Raw genomic sequence first — 21,377 nt, forward strand, 5'->3', positions numbered from 1 at the left:
ATGCTCTCCTGGAGGCCAGGCTGGGTGGGTTCCTGACCCTTCTCTCTGTTCACCCCGTAGCAGCTGGACCTGCATTCGTGCCCCAAAACCATGGTGTTCATCATCCACTCCTTCCTCTCGGCCAAGGTCACCCGTCTGGGGCTCTTAGCCTAGAGGTGGTCAGATGCATTAGCCCTGAAGAGGGAGTGTCCACCACATGGCCTGACCTGGCCCTCCGCTGATTGCCTGCTTGCCGCTGGGCTGAGGGAAGGGAGAGGAGAAGAGCAAGAAGGCGGAGACCCAGCTTAGGACACAGCGGATCCCACCAGTGATGGGGGAGTGTCCCGGCAGCTCCCGCCATCCCCACCAGTGCCTTTCATGGAGAGATATTTTGTGTACACAGAAGCCATTCCGAGTCTAGTATGTGCCCCTATGGGGATCCTGACCCCAGCTAACAACTGCTGGCCCTCCTAGAGGCCCCTAAACTGTCCCTAGAGGCCCCACCTGAAGCTGGAGCTCCCTGGGGCCCACGGTGAGAGACAGAGAAGCCTTTCATTCATTTCTCCCCTCAGCTCCACCACCTTGGGGCATCAGGTTCTTCTCTTCAGCCTCTCTCTCCTCCTTACTCATGGATAAATAAACAGCCTGTGAGCACATAGGCAGCCTGGCCCAGTGTCTGTGGTTTGTGCCTTGGCCTGTGGGTCCTGTGGTGACCCTTGTAGTCCCAAGATGGACCAAACCGAAGACTGGAGTCCCTTTCCTTAGAGAAGAGCAGACCTTTAACCATAGGGTGAAAAAAGAGTCTACTGTTATCTACTATTGCAGAACAAATGACCCCCAAATTTAGCAGCTTGAAACAATGAACATTTATTATCTTTCAAGTTTGGTGAGTTAGAAATTTGAGAGGTGCTAAGCTGGATTGTTTCTGTCTCAGGATCTTTCAAGAGGTTATCATCAAGGTGTCAGTTGTACTCATCTGAAGGCTAGACTGGGGTCAGAGGATTTGTTTTCAATATTTCTAACTCGTGGCTGTTGGCAGGAAGCCCTCGTTCCTCACCATAGTCACCTCATTATGACAATGTGGCTGGCTTCCCCCAGAGTGAGTGATACAGACGAGAGAACCAAGAGGAATCCACTGTGCCTCTTATCACCCAGTCTTGGACGTCACATACTGTCATTTTTGCTCTATTCGTTAGAAGTGAGTCACTAATCCCAGCCCACTCTCAAGGGGAGAGGAATTAGGCTCTACCTCTTGAAAAAAGGAATGTCAAAGAATTTGTGGACCTATTTAAAAACCATCATTGAAAGCCTCTGGCCTGTTTCCTGCAGAAGAGAGGATGCTTGGCGTGTGCTTCTTGGAATGTTTCTTTGGAAGCTGTACCAGGCAGCTGGCTACATATGAGCCTTACTTGCTTGCATTGTCCAGAAAACCACCCTGACAACAGTAATTGTAGCGTACATTCAGAGAGTGCTTGCTATCTGCTCAGCACTGTGCATGCATTTCCTTATGGGGTCCTCACCACATACCTGTGTGGTAAGCACAACAATCCCCATTACACAGGTAAAAAAACAAGGCTCAAAGGGGGAGAGACACTTGCCCAAAGTCACACAGTTATGAAATTCTGAGCTTGGATTCAAACGATGTCTTTCTGACTTCTGACCTCTTGTTCACCTTAGAGACTTTCTGGTCCTGCACTATCCACTAGAAATATAATGCAAGCCACATACGTAATTACTAATTTTCCAGTAGCCACCTTTTAAAAAGTAAGGAAAAAATAGATGAAGATAATTTTAATAATATGTTTTATTTAACCTAATAGAGGCAAACTGTTAGAACTTCAGTACATAATGTACAAATTCATTAATGAAATGTTTTATATTCTTTTTCTCATAGTAAGCCTTTGAAACCTGTGTATTTTATACCTACATCTCTATTCAGAGGTCAAATTTTCATTAGAAACCTTTGATTGGTATTTTCATATAATTTACAGTTGAAAAAATTAGATTCACATAATCAAGTTATTTCCAAATATACTAAAGTTTTCCAATAACTGAATCGAGTATTGGTGTTTAAAATTAATCAGAATGGAATTAAGTTCAGTTTCTCACTCACACTACCTGCATATCACATGCTCAGTAGCCATATGTGGTTAGTAGCTACTGTATTAGACTAAGTAGTTCTGAGCACCCACATGAGGAAATTGAGGCCCACATGAAGAAATTGAGGCCCACATAAATTCATGTAACAAGCCAGAACCAGAGCTGGTCCTAGAAACCTGGGGAAATGCAGGTAAGCAGAGATATTCCAGCTTTGCCCACCTCAATCTGCCCACTGTCAATCCACTGTTTATTCAAGATATAGTGCACACCTAGTCTGTGTTAATCCTTGGGGCCAGGAGCTGCTTTGCTGGGAGCAAGACTGATAGGTCCCCATGTGCAGGGGAAAGAAATTCAGCAGAAGCTCTCACAATCAAATGTGTGACTGTGATTGGGTAGACACATGGAAATATCAGAGAGGCCAGCTGGGACCTGACCTGCTCTGAGGGTGAGGGCAGGTTTCTCTAAGGAGGAGACCTGAAGCTGATGTGCATCTGAAGGAGCATGCTAAAAATCAGGCAACCCCAATCTCTGTTGCCCTAGAAACAAGCATTTATTTTCATGATTCTGGGGCTGCATGTTGACTGCAGTTTGACTCTTAGAAGCTGGGCTTGGCTGGGTGGCTTCGGTCCAGGCTGTGGGTTGGGCTGAGGTCTACTCTATGTTTTTCCTTCTGGACCCCAGGATGAATGAGCATCAACTCCCAGGGCAGTATGAGACAGTATGAAATCTGTTATGCATGCATGCGTGCGTAGTCACTTCAGTCGTTTCAAACTCTTTGTGATCCTATGGACTGTAGCCTGCCAGGCTTCTCTGTCCATGGGATTCTCCAGGCTAGAATACTGGAGTGGGTTGCCATACTTCCCTCCTGGGGATCTTCCCAACCCAGGGATCGAACCTGCATCTCTTACGTCTCCTGCATTGGCAGGTGGGTTCTTTCTTACTAAGGCCACCTGGGAAGCCCCTGAAATTTATTACGGTATGTTTCAAACTTCTAAAATCCGGGTTTGTTTTTTCCTCACTGCCCCCAGACACCACACTGGCCCAGGACTCCACAATCCCTGGACAGCTGCCGCAGCTCCCAGATGATCCACTTATTTGTCTCCTCACTCTCCTTCCCTCAGTGCAGCATATTTTCCACACAACAGCCACTTTATATGCAAAGAAAGTGAAAGTCAGCAGGGATGACTAACTTGGCCATGGCTATCATAAGCATTGGAGCCTTAATATGAACTCAGCCAGTCTGACTTTGAACTAATCAGTCAATGATAATAGGGCTTTTGAATCAGACTGGCCTGTGAGTGGATTCCAATTCTGCCATATATTCGTTGTGTGAGCTTCAGCACATGACTACCTATTTGTATTTTCAGTTTTCTCACCTTAAAAATGGACCAATAATAGCCTCATAGACTTCTAATTAGGTATCAAAGAGATTAGTTGTAACAGGGGTTGTCAGGGCCCCCAGAGTCTTAGTAATTCAGAGTGGCTGGAGCCATTGTCTGCATCTTATAGTCAGAGGGCTTTCTCCCAAACCACAGCCTCCCCATTAACATATGTAGGAGTATACTTCCACCATGGCTGCTAGTATATAACTACCCCTTCAGGTGAAATAATTCTGAGATCTGTGTTTTACTGTTTCCTAGATCTCTGCAACAGAATTAAGACTCAGATGCCCACTTCAGTAACTGGCTTGGTAACACATTCTTTATTGGATGTCTCCCCTTCTCTGTCTCATTTTCTGACTACCTTATCAATGTCTTCTGAGATCACCTGCATGCACTCAAATCCTTTTTTTCAAGGTCTGCTTTCGGGGAACTCAAACTAATACATAAAGCAGTCATTTATTCATTCAACGTGTACTTATTAAGCCATACAATGAATCAGACTCTGTGCTAGATCCTGGGGATATTGCAATGAACAAGACAGATTGTGTTCCTGCTCTCAGGGAGCTGGACGTCTAGGAACTAGGCAATGCTAAGTAAGCAAATAATGCTATCATTATGGATAGTGACAAGTATTGTGAAGAAAATGATGTGATTAAAAAAAAATGATGTGATAATAATGGGAGCATTTTAAGTGGGATGGTCAGAAAGGGTCTCTCTGGAGAGCTGGTATTTAAGCTGAGACATGAAGGACGAGAAGGCACCAGCCTTGAAATAATCTGAGGGAACATCCCAGAAAGAAGCTAGTTAATACAAAGGCTCTGAGATAAATAGGTGCTTGGGTATTGAAGAAGCAAAATAAAATTATGTAGTTGAAGTGTATTCAACTAGAGAGATCATGCTAGGAAAAGAAAGAAATAAATGGGTTGGAGAAGTAAAAGAAAGCAATAGCTAGATCATGCAGGTCCTAGGACACAGTAGGAAATTTGGATTTTATTGCAAAGGCAATGACAAGCCACTGGGAATTTTCAGCAGAAGAGTGATGTGATCTGATTTTCCTTTTTTTTTTTTTTTCCTGCGGGGCTGGGCAGCTTTTGGGATCTTAGTTCCTTACCAGGGATCCAGATCAAACTCTAGCCTATCGCAGTGAAAGGGCAGAGCCCTAATCACTGGACCGCCAGCGAATTCCTGTGACCTCAGGATAAAAACAAATATATTCCCTTAGGCTCTGTGTGGGATATAAGTCAGTAGGAGACTAGGTTAAAGACAGGAGCAAGGAGACCAGTTAGGCGATTGCAGCCGTTTCTGATGAGATAATGGTTGCCTGAGATAGAGTTGCAGCAGGGGCAGAAAGGGAGAATAGAAAGTGACAGATTTGAGACATTTTGGACTTAGAGCTGACAGAACTTTCTGACTGCAGAGACCGAGGGGGAAGAAACAATAATTAGTTTCTCTTAGTGCAATTGGGAGGATGCTTGGGTCTGAGATGGGCAAGACTGGGCGGACACAGGTGAGGATGTGTGTGTAGAAATGACGAATTCTGTATTAAGTTAGAGGCGGTCGATAGGTACCCAAAGGGGAGGTGCCCCATAGACAGTGGAACTCGGTCTGTGACTCCAGCGGGGGCGGCAAGAGGGGGTGGTCTATGCTGGAAACATGAATTGCGAAGTATTTATAGCGCAGCGCTGTCCAACAGAAACAGAAAGTGAGCTACGTAAATAATTAAAAATTTCTCAGTAGCCACAGTTAAAAACAAAAAATGAAAAAGAAACAGTTGAAACTAACTTAAATAATATACTTACTTAGCCCAATAGATCCTAAATATTATCTCAGCACGCAATTCATGAGGTTGCAAAGAGTCGTACACGACTGAGCGACTGAACTGAACTGAATCAATATAAAAATTATCGATGAGACAGTTGGCCTTCTTTCTTCGACATTCAGTGTGTGTTTTACGCTTAGAACATAGCTAATGCGCACTCGTTATGGTTCAAGCGCTCCGTTGCCATATGCAGGTTAGGGGTTACCACTTGGTTCAGGGCAGCAGAGGAGGATTTTCAAAGCCAGAAGCTTAGGCGCACCCCGGACGCTATAGGCGAAGCACTTCTGCCGGACGGAACACCCTGGACCGAAATTGCTGCGGAACGGAAGTTGCGTGTATCCGCGCGCAGCCGCAGACGGACGAGCCGGGAGCTTGCTGGTCGAGAGGACGGACAATCCACGGCTGGGAGCTGGGGAGTCGGGCTGCGGAAGGTGAGCGGCGCGTTTAAGGTGGCCGGCGCCCTCGCCTGTGGCCCATGACTGGGGCTAGAGGGGCCACGGTGCCCCGGGAATGCGCAGTGTCCAAGGGGAGAATGGGGCGGTGGTTATGGCGCGGGCCCTGGAGTCAGACTCTGGGTATTCTCACCCTAGCTTCGCTGCCTATTCGTTTGTGACCTTGGACAAGTCACCTCTCTTCCCCTTGAACCTTAGCTTTATCACCTGTGAAAAAGTGGGGATGATAGAACCTGCCTCACGGTTGCTGTGAAGATCAAATATGGTAATCCGTGGAAAGCGCCTAGCACCGCCTATCACGTTGTAATCACCCAGTAAAAGGTTTGGGATGCTTTATTGTTAACTTAAGTTGACAAGAGGCTACCGAAATCGTCGACATCGTTTTTGTCAACTACAAATTAGTGCAGCGCTGCACAGAGGCGCCTACATTGTGCTATGTAAGCATTTTATTTGTATTACCACATTTCATCCTCACAAAAGACATGGAGATAGATGCTGTAATAGGTCACTATTATTCCCATTTACATATGAGGAAATGGAAGGTCCCCAAACTTTGATTCCAGGTGCCCGAAGTTACCTGGTGAAGCAGTTAGGTCAGACTCTTAAGACCTTAATCACAATGTTCTATATCCACAACCAGGGAAGTGGCCTTGCTGCAGTCCATGGTATCTCAAAGAGTCAGACACTGAACAACAACAACAATATCCATCAACAAAGGAGGTGTGGGCTGCAAAAGTGCCATTACTGAAGACTTGCTGTATGCAAATTTAGGTTTTGATATCATTAATTCTCAGCTCTTTGAGAGGTAGGTATTACTTTTTCCTTATTTAACAGAGGTGGAATTTACTTGCCCAGGGTCACACAAGTAAGGGGCAGAAACAGGTGACTTTAAAGCTCACACTGAAAGTCTGCTGTTCCCTGTCACTTGAAAGTAGGTTGGCATTGCTCCTAAGTGCTGGTACCATGTACATTAGGTGATCAGACTGGAGAATTAACAAGCCCCGTCGGTCTCATTTTATATGTACAGCACCTGCCGCGTTACTAGAATGGGAGATACTAAGGATGTAGAAATGAATGAGATTTGTTTCCTGCTTTCAGGGACCCCTGGCTTATAAGGGATAAGCAGCAATTACCAGCAAGGTGTGATGAGTCTTGTGATAGTTAGAAGAAGTCTTTGGTAACCCAGAGAAGGACCTCTAGACTTTGGCGGTGGTGGCCTGAAAAGGCTTCCAAGAGGAAGTAAACTAAAAGTAGTGTAGGAGTTGGTTAAGTCAGTTGAGATGAGATGTACCATCCAGAGAAGCCAAAGTCTAGAAGCTAGTGAAGATCAGTACAAAGATGTCTGGTATGGGTGGAGTGAGGTAGTCAGGCTGGAGATGTGGGGTCCATTAAGACTATGTTGTGGAAAGCAAGTCTCCTCCTTTTTTATTAATGCTTTGAGTCACCTAGATGCTTTCCTGGGAGGCACCCATTGTTTCTCACTCTTTCTCGAGATACTGTGTGCATTTACAAATATGTACCTGAATTTTCATGCTTGCTTTCCTACACAGATCTGTGGATGGCCTACTATATCTAGTATAGCACTTTGCTTCCCTGCTTTTGTCATTCAACCTCACTTTCTAACAGTTGCATCTTATTCCATTGTATGGGTTTGGTATGACTTGTTTAACCGTCCCCTGTTGATGACATTTAGATCTTTTCCATTTCTTTGCTGTTAGAAACGCTGCTGCATCAAGTATCCTTAGGCATAAACCTATGTATACGCAAGGGTCTATCTGTAGGATAAATACCTAGGAATGGAACTGCTTGGTCAAAAGGTTTGTGTGTGTGTTTTCTTAATTTTTATTGGAATATAGTTGATTTACAATGTTGTGTTAGTTTCAGGTATAGAGCAAAGTGAATCAGTTATACATGTACATATATGCTCTCTTTTTAAAATTCTTTTCCCATATAGATCATTACAGAGTATTGAGTGGAGTTCCCTGTGCTATACAGTAGGTCTTTATTAATTATCTAGGATTTGTGTGTGTGTGATTTTGATGGAAGGTGGCAAAATGGCCACTGTAAAGGTTGTGCCATCTTCTGTGCCTCCCAGCCATGTGTGAGAGGGTCTGGGTGAGAAGTTTGAAGGCAGTAATGTGAAACTCTTGGAGGGTAGAAGGAGTCACTGATCAGGCCTGTGGTGCCCCCATGTTAGATACTTTGCTTTTGAAGGAAGACAGAGGAAGATGCCCTCAGTAAGTGGTTTTCACAGTGTGGGGAGGCAGTGTATCAGGGCGGTTAGGGGCACAGTCTTTGTGATAATTGTTGTCGTCGTTCAGTGGCATTTGTGTCAGACTGTTTGCGACCACATGGACTACAGTATGCCAGGCCTCCCTGTCCCTCACCATGTCCTGGAGTTTGCCCAAGTTCATGTTCATTGGATTGGTGATGCCATCCACCCATCTCATCCTCTGACACCCTTTTCTCCTTCCCTTGGTCCTTCCCAGTATCAGAGACTTTTTCCGATGAGTTGTCCGCATCAGATGACCAAAACACTGGAGCTTCAGCTTTATGTTAATTCAGACCTTTATTTGGATCCCCACCCTGCTGCTTATTGGCTATGGGAGCTTGGGTAAGTCCTTCACCCTCTCTGTGTCTTATTTCCTCCTCTCTGAATGGGGATAATAATAGTGTCTGTTGCCTATGTTACTCAAGATTGCTGTAAAGATTTAAAGAACTAATACGCTTAAAGTCCTTGGAACTGTTTCTGGCTCAAGGTGCTACTTTGTTATTTTGTCAGGGCTTCTCATTTCATCTCTGTCACTCTTCTGTTTTGAAAATAGACTGCCTGGATTTGCATCTCATCTCTAGCACTTTTTATGATATTTGTCAAGTTGCTTCAGTTTTTCCATCTTTAAAATATTATTAAGGGGACAGTATTATTAAGAGTACGTTCTTGGGTTTTTATGAAGATTATATGTATTAATATATTTCAGATGCTTAGAGCAGTGCCCTGTGTATAGTGCTCAATAAATTTTGGTGATGTCCGTCATTCTCTTGCAGACTGTGGGCTCCTTTAGTGCCATGCATCCTTTACAGTGTGTTCTCCGAGCCCAGAGGTGTCTGAGGCGGGGGCCCTTGGCCCCTGTGTCCTGGCTGCTGCTCAGGACCTGCAGGGCACACAGCAGTGTCCCCAGCTCTGCATGTCCCCGTCCAGAGGGGCAGCAGGAGGATGGAGTTTGGAAGGATTTCAGCTCCAGGCTCGCCACTGGACCGACTTTTCAGGATTTTTTAAGAAGTGCTTCAGTTCCTCCAAAGCAACCGTCTTCTTCAGAAGTGGAGGACCCACCCCCATATCTCACAGTGGATGAACTTTTAGGAAGGCAGAGGAGAGGTTGGTTTAACTTTACTTCTCTTTGGACTTCCTGCTTCACTCCCTTTCAGTGCTCATGGCCTGATTGTTAACAGATCTTCTATAGACCTGGCTTTGGAGTTAACAGGGTTAACTCAGTAGAAGGTTAACCCTCAGTAGAGGGTTAACAGAGTAGAAAGGCTGCTAAGTTATGGAATCATCAACCTCTACCAAGCAACAATAATAAAAAGAAACTTAACAGTTCTGATACACGCAACTTGCGGGTGGAAGTCCTGGGGAGTCCTCTCTTTGGTTACCTTTGGAAACCCTGCAATCTCTGTTCTGAGTTTTAGATCATCCTAAGTTACAAGGCAATTTTCGCAATTGGTGCTATAGAAAATCATTATGCTTAGGCAGAGGTTTTCTTAGAAACATAATGCACTCAGTTAAAATGTGTTAAAATTTGAAAAGACATTAAAAGACAACCAGACCTCTCCCCTTTTGCACTGTTTCAAAAAAAAGCTTCTGTTCATAGCTCTTAATGATTTGGTCACATTCATATGGTACAAATTACTTGTAATATGCTATTTTCATTTAATATTCTTGCAAATACCAGTCTTCATAATTAAAAAATTGTTGCAAAATATCACATGCTGTACCATGATGTTTTCCAATTGTTGGGACATTAGGTTGTTTCACAAATTTTTATATTATAAATAACACTATTACAAGTGCCTTTGTATGTATACACACGCAGATACACATATTCACATGTATAGAGATAGTTTTGCTTCTTCAAAAATTTTTTTCTAGAGTAAATGTCTAGGCATTGAATTGGTAAATCGAGGAGCCTGTATACCTCATGACTTCTCAGATTTTTGTAGTCCTTTAAAATTTGTTATTCCCTTCTGTCTCTCCCTGACATAAGTTTCGTGTTTTCTCTTTTTAGACAAAGAAAGGGAGCCAAAGAACGTTTAGAAAATTTCCTGATTGTTTATTTTTTTAAAAAATTACTGCTATTTTCTATTGATTTTCATGTGATTGTCCTTCAGCTCTTAACTCCATTTAGAATTTATTTGGGTTTGTGGATTAAAGTGTATTGGTGGGATAGGGATTGATAGAGGGATTTAGTTTGAAGGGGTTTGCTTGGGTGTGAAATTGACGTTCTTAAAACTTGGGGCAGATGTATTTTATGTCATGTTAGCCATGCTTACTTTCATTTAAGATGTTTGGAGTTACTGTAGGAAGTTGCCTCATTTTTATTTTGTGGCTTTATTGACCCTCTAGCCACCGCTATTATCTCTAGAGGCTGGAGAACCTCATTCTGTAGAACTGTATTTCCTGAGTCTTAGGAGCACGTTTTCCCCATTTTTAAATGATCTGACTTATAGTTGATGTGTGTAATGAAGTATTTCTTTTGCTCTGAAAGGCTTCATTATTAATAATTTGGGGGTCCTTCTGGCAATTAATGGTGTCTCTAGAATTGAGGCACCAGGGGACTTAAGCGACTAACCAGGTGCCTCAGGTGTTTCTGGGGCATTTGGGGAGGCAACCTTTTGAGACGTGTGGTCCCCTTTTGTCTTCTTACCTGTGGAATTGCCCTCTCATTGCAGTCTACCTTGAGACCTATGGCTGCCAGATGAATGTGAATGATACAGAGATAGCCTGGTCCATCTTACAGAAGAGTGGCTACCTGCGGACCAGTAACCTTCAGGAGGTATACACATTTCCCTCATTCCCTGTTTCCTGGGCCTGGGTGAGATTTTGCATTTGTGCTAGTTCTTAGATAGAGTTTCAGGAACAGGCTGTGGCCTTGTGAGAATGAGTTCCCTTGAGGGAAGTGAGGAGTATGGGACTGAGGTATACTTTTGTTGCAGTTATTTTTGAAACTTTTATGGTGGTGCTCACCTTCAGGCAAGGAACTAGGTTGAAAATGGGCTACGAGGAGAAGGCAAATGGGGAGTTAGTGTTTAATGCCTATTGGTTTTAGTTGGGGAAGGTGAAATAGTTCTGGAGGTTGATGGTGGTGATGGTTGAACAACAGTGTGAGTGACATAATGCTACTGAACTGTATACTTAAAAATGGTTAAAATGGTAAATTTTATGTTGTGTGTGTTGCATTGCAGTCTGGGGGAAAATAATGGACTGTGGGCAATGATTCTACAAGGCTGATTTCAAAGATCATAATTTTCCTCTTTTTCCTTGCTGTCTACCCAGGCTGATGTGATTCTCCTTGTCACATGTTCTATCAGGTGGGAATTTATTCTTTACCTAGAGAATGAATAAGTCTTATGTAAAATGCCAGAGCCAGCAGTGCCAGGATGACCCAACCCATGGAGATGAGTCAGCAGGTTTGCAGTTTTCCTAGTGAATATAGTACTGATAGAATGGTCAGGATTTGCTGAGCGTATGCCTTCTGTCAGATCCTGTGCTGAGCACTATCTGTGCACTGACTGATTCTCATAACAACCCTATGAGGTAGGTGCTGTTATCAAACTCATTTTATCGATGAGGAAACCGAGAGTGTGCTGAGTTGCCCAACATTTCCTGGGGTTTTTCTTGCACATGTTTATGCTGTATCTCATGTCATAAGGGCTAGGTGCAGTCAGTGGCTAGGGACAGAGCTCTTCTGATGGAGATGGGTGGCATCCATCACAAGTGAACAGACCCTGTTTATTGCTTTGTTTCTGTGTACACGGCATGTTAGTATTGTTTCCTCAGCTGGCTGTATTACCAATCAATCCAGCATTTTTGTTCTGAGGGTCTTGCAGGACATTGAACTAGGTGCTTTGGGAGATTCAGAAATGAACTTTCCTCCATGGAGCCCGACTTTATGGAGCTTAGTCTGATATGGAAACTAAGACAGATACACAAATAGCTCTAACATCTGGCAGAAAGCACTTAAAAAAATCAAACAGTAAAAAGGAGAAATTGCTGAGTACAGGGAAAAGAATAGTTACAGTGATAGGAGAACAAACTCTCCAACCGAGGAGAGTTTGGGAAGTCTTTGTGAAATAGGTTGTTTTTGAGTTTGGCTTAAAGGCTCGTCAGGATTTGCAGATGTGTAGGGAGGACTTATTTTAGGAATGGTTTTGGCTGCACCATTTGTGAAATGGTAGTTCCTGACCAGGGATCGAACCTGTGCCCTTGGCGGTGAAAGCTTGGAGCCCTAACCCCTGGACCACCAGGGAACTCCCATTCTTCCCATTGTCATGCTCTTTCAGGTTGCTCTGTAGTTTATTTTCAGGTTCAGGTCTGCTTTTGTTGATCTCTGTAGGGAGAAGGCTGAACAGACCATCTGGAATCGTTTACATCAACTCAGATCCCTGAAGTCCAAACGGCTCCGCTCCCGAATGCCTCTGAGGATTGGGATTCTAGGTATCTGGTAATTTGCAGGTTTTGTGAGTTTTTTGAGACTTGGGCACCATGTAGCTTCATATGCTATGGTTTCTCTTAGATGCTGGATTCTCAGTCTTAAACATCCCATTCAGCCCTTGTACTTAATGTCAGAAGCTGTAGAATTAAATGAGATGAAGCTCCTAAAAGGACTTTTCTTAGTGCCTTGAAAGTAACAGGTACTCAGAAAGTGATCTGTCCTTCCTAGTCTAATGTGGCTTGTGGTAGCACAGAGTAATGGGTAGGAGAGAGTTTGGAGGCTGAAGGGACAGTTTGAATTTATCAGGTAGGTATCTTTCATCTTGACTCCTAAACATGCCCAAGTGAAGATCCAGCTATGCACTGACCAGTATGATAGCCACTAGTCACAGGTGGTCATTTAAATTTAATTACACTTAAATAATATTAAAAATGCACTTCTTCAGTCCCACTAGCCACATATTGACTGCTTTATTAGTCACACTTGACTAGTAGCTGCCAGTTTGAACAGCATAGATAAAGCACATTTCCTTCATCTTAGAAAGTTCTATTGGGCAGCTCTGATCTAGAGATCTGGGAGGCATATTTCAAAAATAAATATTCTGTATCTTCATGGTCCCAGAATTTAGTCAGTGTATTTAATCTTAAAAATAGATTGTGTCCATTGTGGAATAGTTAAGTCCTCTTGATGATGGATCAAAACAAAGGTTGGAGCTTATTCTCTTACACAGATTTATGTACTAAGTGATGCAGAAAGATGGACGGATTAGCTAGGATATTTTGTTCCATTTCAATTCCTTCATTATAGAAGCCCCTATATGTATATCTATATCTATATCTATATATCTGTTTGGAGTGTTAGAAATCTCCAGAATAGTTTTTTGTTTTTTAAATTGTAGTAAAGTATATGTAACATAAAGTTTACCTTTTGAACCTCTTCCAGAGGCACAGTTAGTTCAGTGGTATACAGCGTATTCACATGGTTGTGCAAACATTACCACCATCCATTTCCAGAACTTTTTCTTCTTCCCAAGCTGAAACTCCATACCAATTAGGTAATGACTCTCCCATTCCTCCCTCAGTTCAGTCACTGGCAACTGCCATTCTACTCTCTGCCTTGATGAATTTTGCTGCTCTTGAGTACTTCATAGAAAAGGAATCTACAAAAATATGGTATTTTTGTAACTGGCTTAGCACAGTGTCCTCAAGGTTCATCCAGGTGGTTGTGTGTATCAGAATTTCCTTCCTTTTTAAGGCTGAATAATATTCCATTGTATGTACGTATGACATCTGTTTATGGACATGGGTTGCTTTCACTCTTTGGCTATTCTGATTGATGCTGCTATAAACATGATTATACAATCAAGAATTGTTCTTAAATGTTTTTAAAGGGTATTTTTAAGAAAATGGACTTTCAAATTCTATTTTTTTACTAATAGCAATGGTTTTCTTGGTTATGGAAGATACCAGCATAGATGGATAACTCATTTCTTGCAGGTTTTGATAAGTATTATGAGTGATAGCAAGAGTTCCCAGGTGGGTGAAGCACTCGCCTACCAATACAGGAGATGCAAGAGGTGTGGGTTCGATCCCTGGGTTGGGAAGATTCCCTGGAGGAGGGCATCACAACCCACTCTAGTATTCTTGCCTGGAGAATCCCATGGACAGAGGAGCTTGGTGGGCTACAGTCCATGGGGTCACTGATTTGAACACGACTGAGCGACAGAGCACACACATACACATGGGCAACAAGAAAGAAAAAGAGTGTAAGGGCAGTTGTATATAGGTAAATTTTATTTAAAAAAATAAGTTTTTGACACAAAATAGTTTTTATTTGTAGTACCAAGTAATTTTCAATTGAAAAAAGAGATGTTCATGTCTAGAAATGTTTTTGGATGGTGGTTTAATTTTTGTCAGGCATGTAATTGAATTGCTGTAGAGCTCTTTTCCTGATTTTCTTATATAGAAATGTGCAAAAAAAAAAAAAAAAAGAAATATGCAGGTTCCAGAGGTATAGAGTGTTGGGCAAATTTAAGGGATGATGCTAAATTCCTAGAGAAGTTTCTGTGCTTTCGTCTTTGATCCATCTGGAGAGAATGTGTACTGGAAAGAAGTCGTGAGACCAGATGAATTTGGGAACTGGTCTCAGCTTATTTTTTTTGCCTCCCAGGCTGCATGGCTGAGAGACTGAAGGAGGAGATCCTCAACAGGGAGAAAATGGTGGATATTTTGGCTGGCCCAGATGCCTATAGGGACCTTCCTCGATTGCTGGCTGTTGCTGAGTCAGGCCAGCAAGCTGCCAATGTGCTGCTGTCTCTGGATGAGACCTATGCTGACGTCATGCCAGTCCAGACGAGCCCCAGTGCTACCTCTGCCTTCGTGTGAGTCACTGACCAGGAGATGGGGAGTCAGCTTCTCTTTCCTTACTTTTAAAGTAACATCTTACCTTTATTACATTAAAAAATAATGCACATAGTAAAACTAAAGACAAAAAATGGTATAGTAAGACTCCCTCAGAACTCTCATCCTCAGTCTCCTAGACTAACTCTGAGGCAGCCATGTAGGTAGTTCCTTATATAATCCTTTCAGGAGTATTTTTTGCACATGCATTCATATAATATGGACTCTTTTCTACCTTCCCTTCTCTTTTGTCACTTAAGAAAATGTCTTGGGCTTATCTGATCTTTTTTCCCCTCCCTTGATCTTTTAACTTAAAAATATCTGATGACAAAATAGTTCATATTTGTTGAAGAATATGTGGAAAGATAGAAAAACATAGAGAAGTGAGTAGGAATTACTTAACACATTTTACCACCTATTGATAAACACTATTATCATTTTGGTGTATATCATTCTATTCTTTCTTCTGTATTTGCATGTGCATGCTTTTATGTATTTATTCATAAAAATTGGCTCTTGATATACTTGGTTTTATACCTTTTCTTATTTAAAATGATGAACAACAACAACAAAAAAATAAAATGATGAACATTTGTTACATCGTGAAATTTTCTGTAACATATTGGCGAATAGGCTTATAGCCTGTTCTTGTAAATAAAGTTTTACTATAATACTGTCATGCTCATTTGTTTACATATTGTCTCTGACTGCTTTTGCCACTACAGTATTAGTATGGTTTATAAAACCTAAAATATTTACTATGTGGGTGTTTTACAGAAAAAGTTTGCAACCTCTCATTTTAATGGCTATCCAATACTCTGTTGTTGGAATGCTTAATAAAAAATTAATAGCTAATATTTACTTGAGTTCTTCAGTGAACATCTTTAATACAAATCTATCCATAATTGTTTCCCTAAGATAAATTGAGGCTTTCATATATAGGATGCAAATGAAAGAGAGTGATGTAGCTTAGATACTTAGCATATGGATCAGGAATGAGTGAGAGATGCAGAACCTTACATTTTAAATCCAGGGTCTCTACTTGTTATGTACTCTTGGATAATATTTATTTTTTTCTGGTCTGGATTTAAAGAATTCAATAATATGTAAATATGAACAGTAGAAAGTCCAAATGTGCAAGATCTGTACACCATTCCTTCACTACTCTGGTTCCTTGGGGTAACCACCAGTTATAGTTTGGTTTACATCCTGTGATTATCAGATAATTTTTTTTTGGCCATGTCATGTGGTTTGTGGGATCTCAGTTCCCTGAGCAGGGACTGAACCCAGGGCATGGCAGTGAAAGCCTGTAATGCTAACCAGTAGGCCACCAAGGAACTCCTGATTAATAGTTTTTAAAGATAAAAATGCCTGCTTTGTTGCTCCTTAGATCTCAGATTGGTCCTGTGTGAGCATGATGCCAAGAGAATTCAGAGCTAAAGGATAAATGCCAAGGGAGCTGTGACCTTCTTGGGTTGGACCAGATCGTCCTGCTCCTTTACTGAGTTCTGGCGCTTTCCTCCCCAGGTCGATCATGCGCGGCTGTGACAACATGTGCAGCTACTGCATCGTTCCTTTCACACGTGGCCGGGAGAGGAGTCGGCCTGTTGCCTCCATTCTGGAGGAAGTGAGGAAGCTTTCTGAGCAGGTGAGAAATTTTCCAGCCCTTCTGACTGTGAGTGTGTTTGTTGGAGGATGAGGACAACTTTTCTATAGTTTTATAGCCTGTGCTGTCTCTCAGCTGTACATGTTTAGAACCATACCTGACCAGAAAGAAATTCCTGGGTGTACATCTTGGGTTGCTGCCCACTAAGTATAGGCAGATCCACAGACAGGTTTCCTCAGGAGGGAGTACAGTAGAATGGAGAGAGCATGAATGAAGTGATTATGAATTTGGGTTCCACCATTCTCTGGCTTGATGTGTGTGTAGAGAGAGCAGATGTGTGAATGTGAATGATAAAAGAAATGAGCCACAGTGTTAACAGTTACTGAATCTGGGCAAGTAGTTTATGGGAGTTTTTTATGCCATCTCAGTTTTTCTGTAAGTTTGAAATTATGTCAAAATAAAATAATAAAAAATAGTCTTTATAGCAACCATTTTTCTTTTACTTTCTGAAATTTTACAGTACAGATTTTCAAACACAAGTTGAAAGATTAATAAACATGATTATTGACATTTTGTTGTATGATTTTTATCTGCCTATCTCTGTAGATATATAAATATATTTTTTTCTGAACCATTTGAGAGTAAGTAGTAGTCATCAAGCCATTTTGCCCTGTGTCTGTCAGTATGCATCTTCTTAGAAGGAAGAATTTTTGTCCCTTCATAACCATGATACCATTATCATAAGTAGGAAACAAGTAACTAGTATTTTCTAACATGTAGCCTATATTCAAAATAATTATCTAAAAATGTCTTATTACGTTCTATTTTTAAGCCAAGATCCCATTAAGATTTATATAGTTTCATTTGATTGTATGTAATATTTCTTCAGTCTCAACCTAAAACAGTCCTTTCACTTTTTTGTTTTTTTGTCTGAAATGATGCATTAGACATATCTCCATTTGTTTGGTTGCTTCCTCATGTTGTTATTTAAAATATTCCCCTGAATTGTGGTAAACTGAAAGGTGTAAAAGCTTGATTGGATTTAGACTAAATATTTTTGACAAGAATACTGCATAGATAATGATTATATAACATTCAAAGGACAGAATGGTATCATAATTTGATTTTTGGTGTTATAAATGAGCTGTTATTTTTGAATATTGGGTGTGAATCCAGCCTTTTTGCTATTTTAAAAAATGCTTTGAAGAGTTTTACATATGGTTTTATCCTGAAGTTCAGTTCTTTGGACATGATGCCCAAGATGAAATTATTGAGTTAAAGAGGGAGTATATTTATGGATGACTCTTGGCAGGTTTAGCTAATTTTAGTTGCAGATTTGGCATAACACCGCCAAACGAGTTTTAAAATTGCTTCCAATATATTTATTTTTCCTTTTTCAGGGGCTGAAAGAAGTGACACTCCTTGGTCAGAATGTTAATAGTTTTCGGGACAATTCAGAGATCCAGTTCAACAATGCAGTGTCCACCAACCTCAGCCGTGGCTTTTCCACCAACTATAAAGCCAAGCAAGGAGGCCTTCGTTTTGCTCACCTTCTGGATCAGGTGTCCAGAATAGATCCTGAAATGAGGATTCGTTTCACCTCTCCCCACCCTAAGGACTTTCCTGATGAGGTAAGTATTGAGAGTTTACTGTACCAGGTTGACATCAGTATCCCTAAGCATGAAGGCTGGAGCCAGTAGGGTGCGGCAGAGGCATCTGTCCTCAGAGGTCAGGGGATCCTGAGGTATGTTACTGTATTGCCCTCTGAATCTACCCACTTATGGAAAGATTTGAAGTCCACTAAGGTGGAGGAAGGTGTAGGATTGATACTGAGACCATCAGTGGACCGTGAGGGCTGTGCAGAGAGAGGTTTTATTACAAGATGGTATGGGAAGGACAGGTAGGGAGGCAGTGTGATGCAGCAGAAAACAATTTAGACTGGCCTCAGACAGAGCTAAGTTCAGTCATGGCTCTTTTCCACTGCTTTGCCAGTTCAGTTCAGTTCAGTTGCTCAGTCTTGTCCAACTCTTTGCAGACATCAGCACACCAGGCTTCCCTGTCTGTCACTAACTCTTTACCAGTAGAAGTGACCTTTTCAACTTGTCATCTTCATTTGTAAAATGGTTAATAATAACTGCCTGCTTTGCATTGTTGGGAAAGTTTTTTGTTTTGGTGAAACGTCTTTTGGCCCCACCCCTACTTTTTCCCCTCTGAAATATTTGTCTTATTGAGTTGTGAACGTTCTTTATGTACTCTTGGTACGAATCATTTGTCAGTAAATTTTTTCAAGTATTTTCTCCTAGTTTTAGTTTCTTGATGGTATCGTTTATAGGGGCTAATTAGTTTATAAGCTAGGTGAGACAAATGCTCTTTTTCCTTTCTGGTCTGTGTTGGCACTGTCCCTGTATAGCCTCGTGACCTTAATCTGACCTCTGCTTGCTTTCTTCACTCTTTAAAAGTAGTAAAAGTAGAGAGATACCATCAGGTGAAATGTCTGGGATAGACGGAACATGGCTTGAGCAAAAGTAAAGAATTTGGGTGGTTTATATATTTGGTTTTGTCAACCTCTTAATTCTTAAAAATTAATCTTGGTGGAGAAACAGTGGGAGTGATATTCCTTTTTGCAAGATTCTTTGGTGAGATTCCGATGACCTTTAATGTGTTCTATTTGACCAGGTTCTGCAACTGATTCATGAGAGGGACAACATCTGTAAACAGATCCACCTACCAGCCCAGAGTGGAAGCAGCCGTGTATTGGAGGCCATGCGGAGGGGGTCAGATTTGCTTGGGGAGGGGTGTTCCATACCAGTCCATGTTTAAGGACCAAGCAGTGTCTAACAACCTAGGATAGTGTGTGGCACATGGTAGCTGCTCAGTAAAGATTTATTACATGAGTAAACTGATGGACTTTATAACTTGCTTTGTTCATTCTATAAGTATAGACTGAGGATTGGATCACTCATTTGTTTAGCATGTGTCTTACTAAGCACCTACTGTGTGGCACACTGAGATTTTTAATCTTTATAGCTTCTATGTGTTTACTTACTTTGGAAATAGTATAGCAAAGATAAGACTGAAAGGAGAAAGTGACAGATGACACACTGTGTAAACTAGTGATTTACCTTGTATTCCACATTGGCAAAAAATCTTAGAAACATTAAGTATTCATTTGTCTTCATTTATTAGTTAAATAAAAATGGCTATTTAAAATTAAGTTCTTGAATTAAAATTTTATAGGCTCTGGATTAGGTTACAGTATAGGATTTGGATCTGCAGGGCTCTTTAGGATATTTTAACTTACTCTTGTACTGTCCTGTGTGAATGTAAAGTGATTATGTGAGGTAATTCATAGTGTTATCTTCTTATAGCATTCATTTAAAGAAGATTGGTTCATTTGAGCTTTTTGTTTTTTTATTGCAGGTATTCAAGAGAAGCTTATGTGGAATTAATTCAGCATATCAGAGAGTCTATCCCAGGTACATTTAAGAAGCATATTTTGCTGGGCATGTTACTTTACCAGTGACCCCCAGTCTTTTTGTCTGGATACAGGCAACACTTGTGGTAGTACATGGTGTCACCTTCAACACTTCTTTTACTGTTCTTCATTTCTCTCTTTCTCTTACTTCTTTCTGACCAAGTATCTTGGTCTTGCTAGAAATACTCAGAGATGTGGATTAGCTTGTGGCCTCAAACTAAAGAGATTCCTTTTTTAGAGTCTTTATGTTTCTGAACTTGAGAGAGACCTTGTTTCTGCTCATTAGCAGCAGAGTTATGGCCTAAATTACTTCTGATTTGGGAGCAATTGATATCTTTTTTTTTAAACTTCTGTTTTGTTTTGGGGTATAGCCAGTTAGCAGTGTTGTGGTAGTTTCTGGTGAACAGTGAAGGATGCAGCCATATGTATATATATATCTATTCTCCCTCAAACCCATCCCATCCAGGCTGCCAAGAACGTTGAGCAGAGTTGTATGTGCTATACAGTAGGTCTTTGTTGGATATCCCTTTTACTGTGTAGTTTTTTAGATTTGTTGACAGTGTCTACATTGTTTTACAAATTTCTAATTACTGTAATTTATTCTGCACCAAAACTTCCATTTGGGTGGGACAGGATAGTGTGGAGATTCCCTGGGCTGCAGTTTCCTCTTCTGTAATGTGGAACTAATAGTACTCACCTTATTGGATTATTGGGATAATTAAAGTGTGTTGGAATGGCGTGTTTAATTTCAAAAGTATATGTTTGTATGAGGCACTCAAAACGCTCTGCATGATAGATCACATGCTGGGCCACAAAGCAACCCTCAGTAAATTTAAGAAAATTGAAATCACATAAGGCATCTTTTTCAGCCACAACTCTATGAAATTAGAAATCAGCTACAAGAAAAATATTGTAAAAAACCCAAACACGTGGAGGCTAAACAATGTTACTAAACAACCAGTGGATCACCCAAGAAATCAAAGAGGAAATCAGAAAATTCCTGGAGACAAATGAAAATGAAAACGTGATGATCCGAAATCTGTGGGACGCAGAAAACACAGTCTTGAGGGGAGTTTGCAGCAATACAATCTCACCTCAAGAAATAAGAAAAATCTCAATGAAATGACCTAACCTTATACCACAAGCAGCTAGAGAAAGAAGAACAAACAAGACCCAAACTTAGAAGGAAAGAAATCATAAAGATCAGAGCAGAAATAAATGAAATAGAGACAAAGAAAGCAGTAGAAAGGACCAATGAAACTAAAAGCTGGTTCTTTGAAAAGATAAACAAAATTGATGAACCTTTAACCAGACTTATCAAGGAAAAAAGGGAAAGAGCTCATTAAAAAAAAAAAAAGAAATGAAAAAGGATAAGTTATAGCTAGCACCACAGAGATAGAAAGGATCATAAGAGATTTCTTTAAGCAAGTGTATACCAATAAAATGGACAGCCTA

At 41.2% G+C, this 21,377-nt stretch overlaps 2 protein-coding genes across 6 annotated transcripts in view; both read left to right on the forward strand.

Annotated features, from left to right (window-relative positions):
• The window catches only part of SNTA1 (syntrophin alpha 1), a 69,956-nt gene that overhangs the window by 29,283 nt on the left and 19,296 nt on the right, over window positions 1-21,377 (forward strand). The window contains exons 8-15 of one of the 4 annotated variants that reach the window (XM_040247526.1): window positions 61-5,711; window positions 8,222-8,346; window positions 8,778-9,108; window positions 10,680-10,783; window positions 11,284-11,318; window positions 14,612-14,822; window positions 16,369-16,489; window positions 17,848-19,923. In XM_040247526.1, the coding sequence (XP_040103460.1) occupies window positions 61-153 (93 nt within the window). In that variant the 3' untranslated portion in view covers window positions 154-5,711; window positions 8,222-8,346; window positions 8,778-9,108; ... (3 more) ...; window positions 16,369-16,489; window positions 17,848-19,923. Of the gene's footprint in view, window positions 1-60; window positions 5,712-6,295; window positions 6,538-8,221; window positions 8,347-8,777; window positions 9,109-10,679; window positions 10,784-11,283; window positions 11,319-14,611; window positions 14,823-16,368; window positions 16,490-17,847; window positions 19,924-21,377 lie in introns of all 4 variants that reach the window. The other 3 variants (XM_040247527.1, XM_040247529.1, XM_040247528.1) reach the window with 3 other exon arrangements.
• CDK5RAP1 (CDK5 regulatory subunit associated protein 1) overlaps window positions 5,341-21,377 on the forward strand; it is a 35,344-nt gene continuing 19,307 nt past the window's right edge. Inside the window, exons 1-11 of one of the 2 annotated variants that reach the window (XM_040247524.1) lie at window positions 5,341-5,711; window positions 8,222-8,346; window positions 8,778-9,108; window positions 10,680-10,783; window positions 11,284-11,318; window positions 12,344-12,444; window positions 14,612-14,822; window positions 16,369-16,489; window positions 17,848-18,078; window positions 19,124-19,221; window positions 19,868-19,923. In XM_040247524.1, the coding sequence (XP_040103458.1) occupies window positions 8,335-8,346; window positions 8,778-9,108; window positions 10,680-10,783; window positions 11,284-11,318; window positions 12,344-12,444; window positions 14,612-14,822; window positions 16,369-16,489; window positions 17,848-18,078; window positions 19,124-19,221; window positions 19,868-19,923 (1,300 nt within the window). In that variant the 5' untranslated portion in view covers window positions 5,341-5,711; window positions 8,222-8,334. The remainder of the gene's footprint in view (window positions 5,712-8,221; window positions 8,347-8,777; window positions 9,109-10,679; window positions 10,784-11,283; window positions 11,319-12,343; window positions 12,445-14,611; window positions 14,823-16,368; window positions 16,490-17,847; window positions 18,079-19,123; window positions 19,222-19,867; window positions 19,924-21,377) is intronic. The other variant, XM_040247525.1, reaches the window with a different exon arrangement.

This window comes from Oryx dammah, unplaced genomic scaffold (assembly GCF_014754425.2).
Source record: "Oryx dammah isolate SB20612 unplaced genomic scaffold, SCBI_Odam_1.1 HiC_scaffold_10, whole genome shotgun sequence".
In the NCBI taxonomy this organism is placed as follows: Eukaryota; Metazoa; Chordata; class Mammalia; order Artiodactyla; family Bovidae; genus Oryx; species Oryx dammah.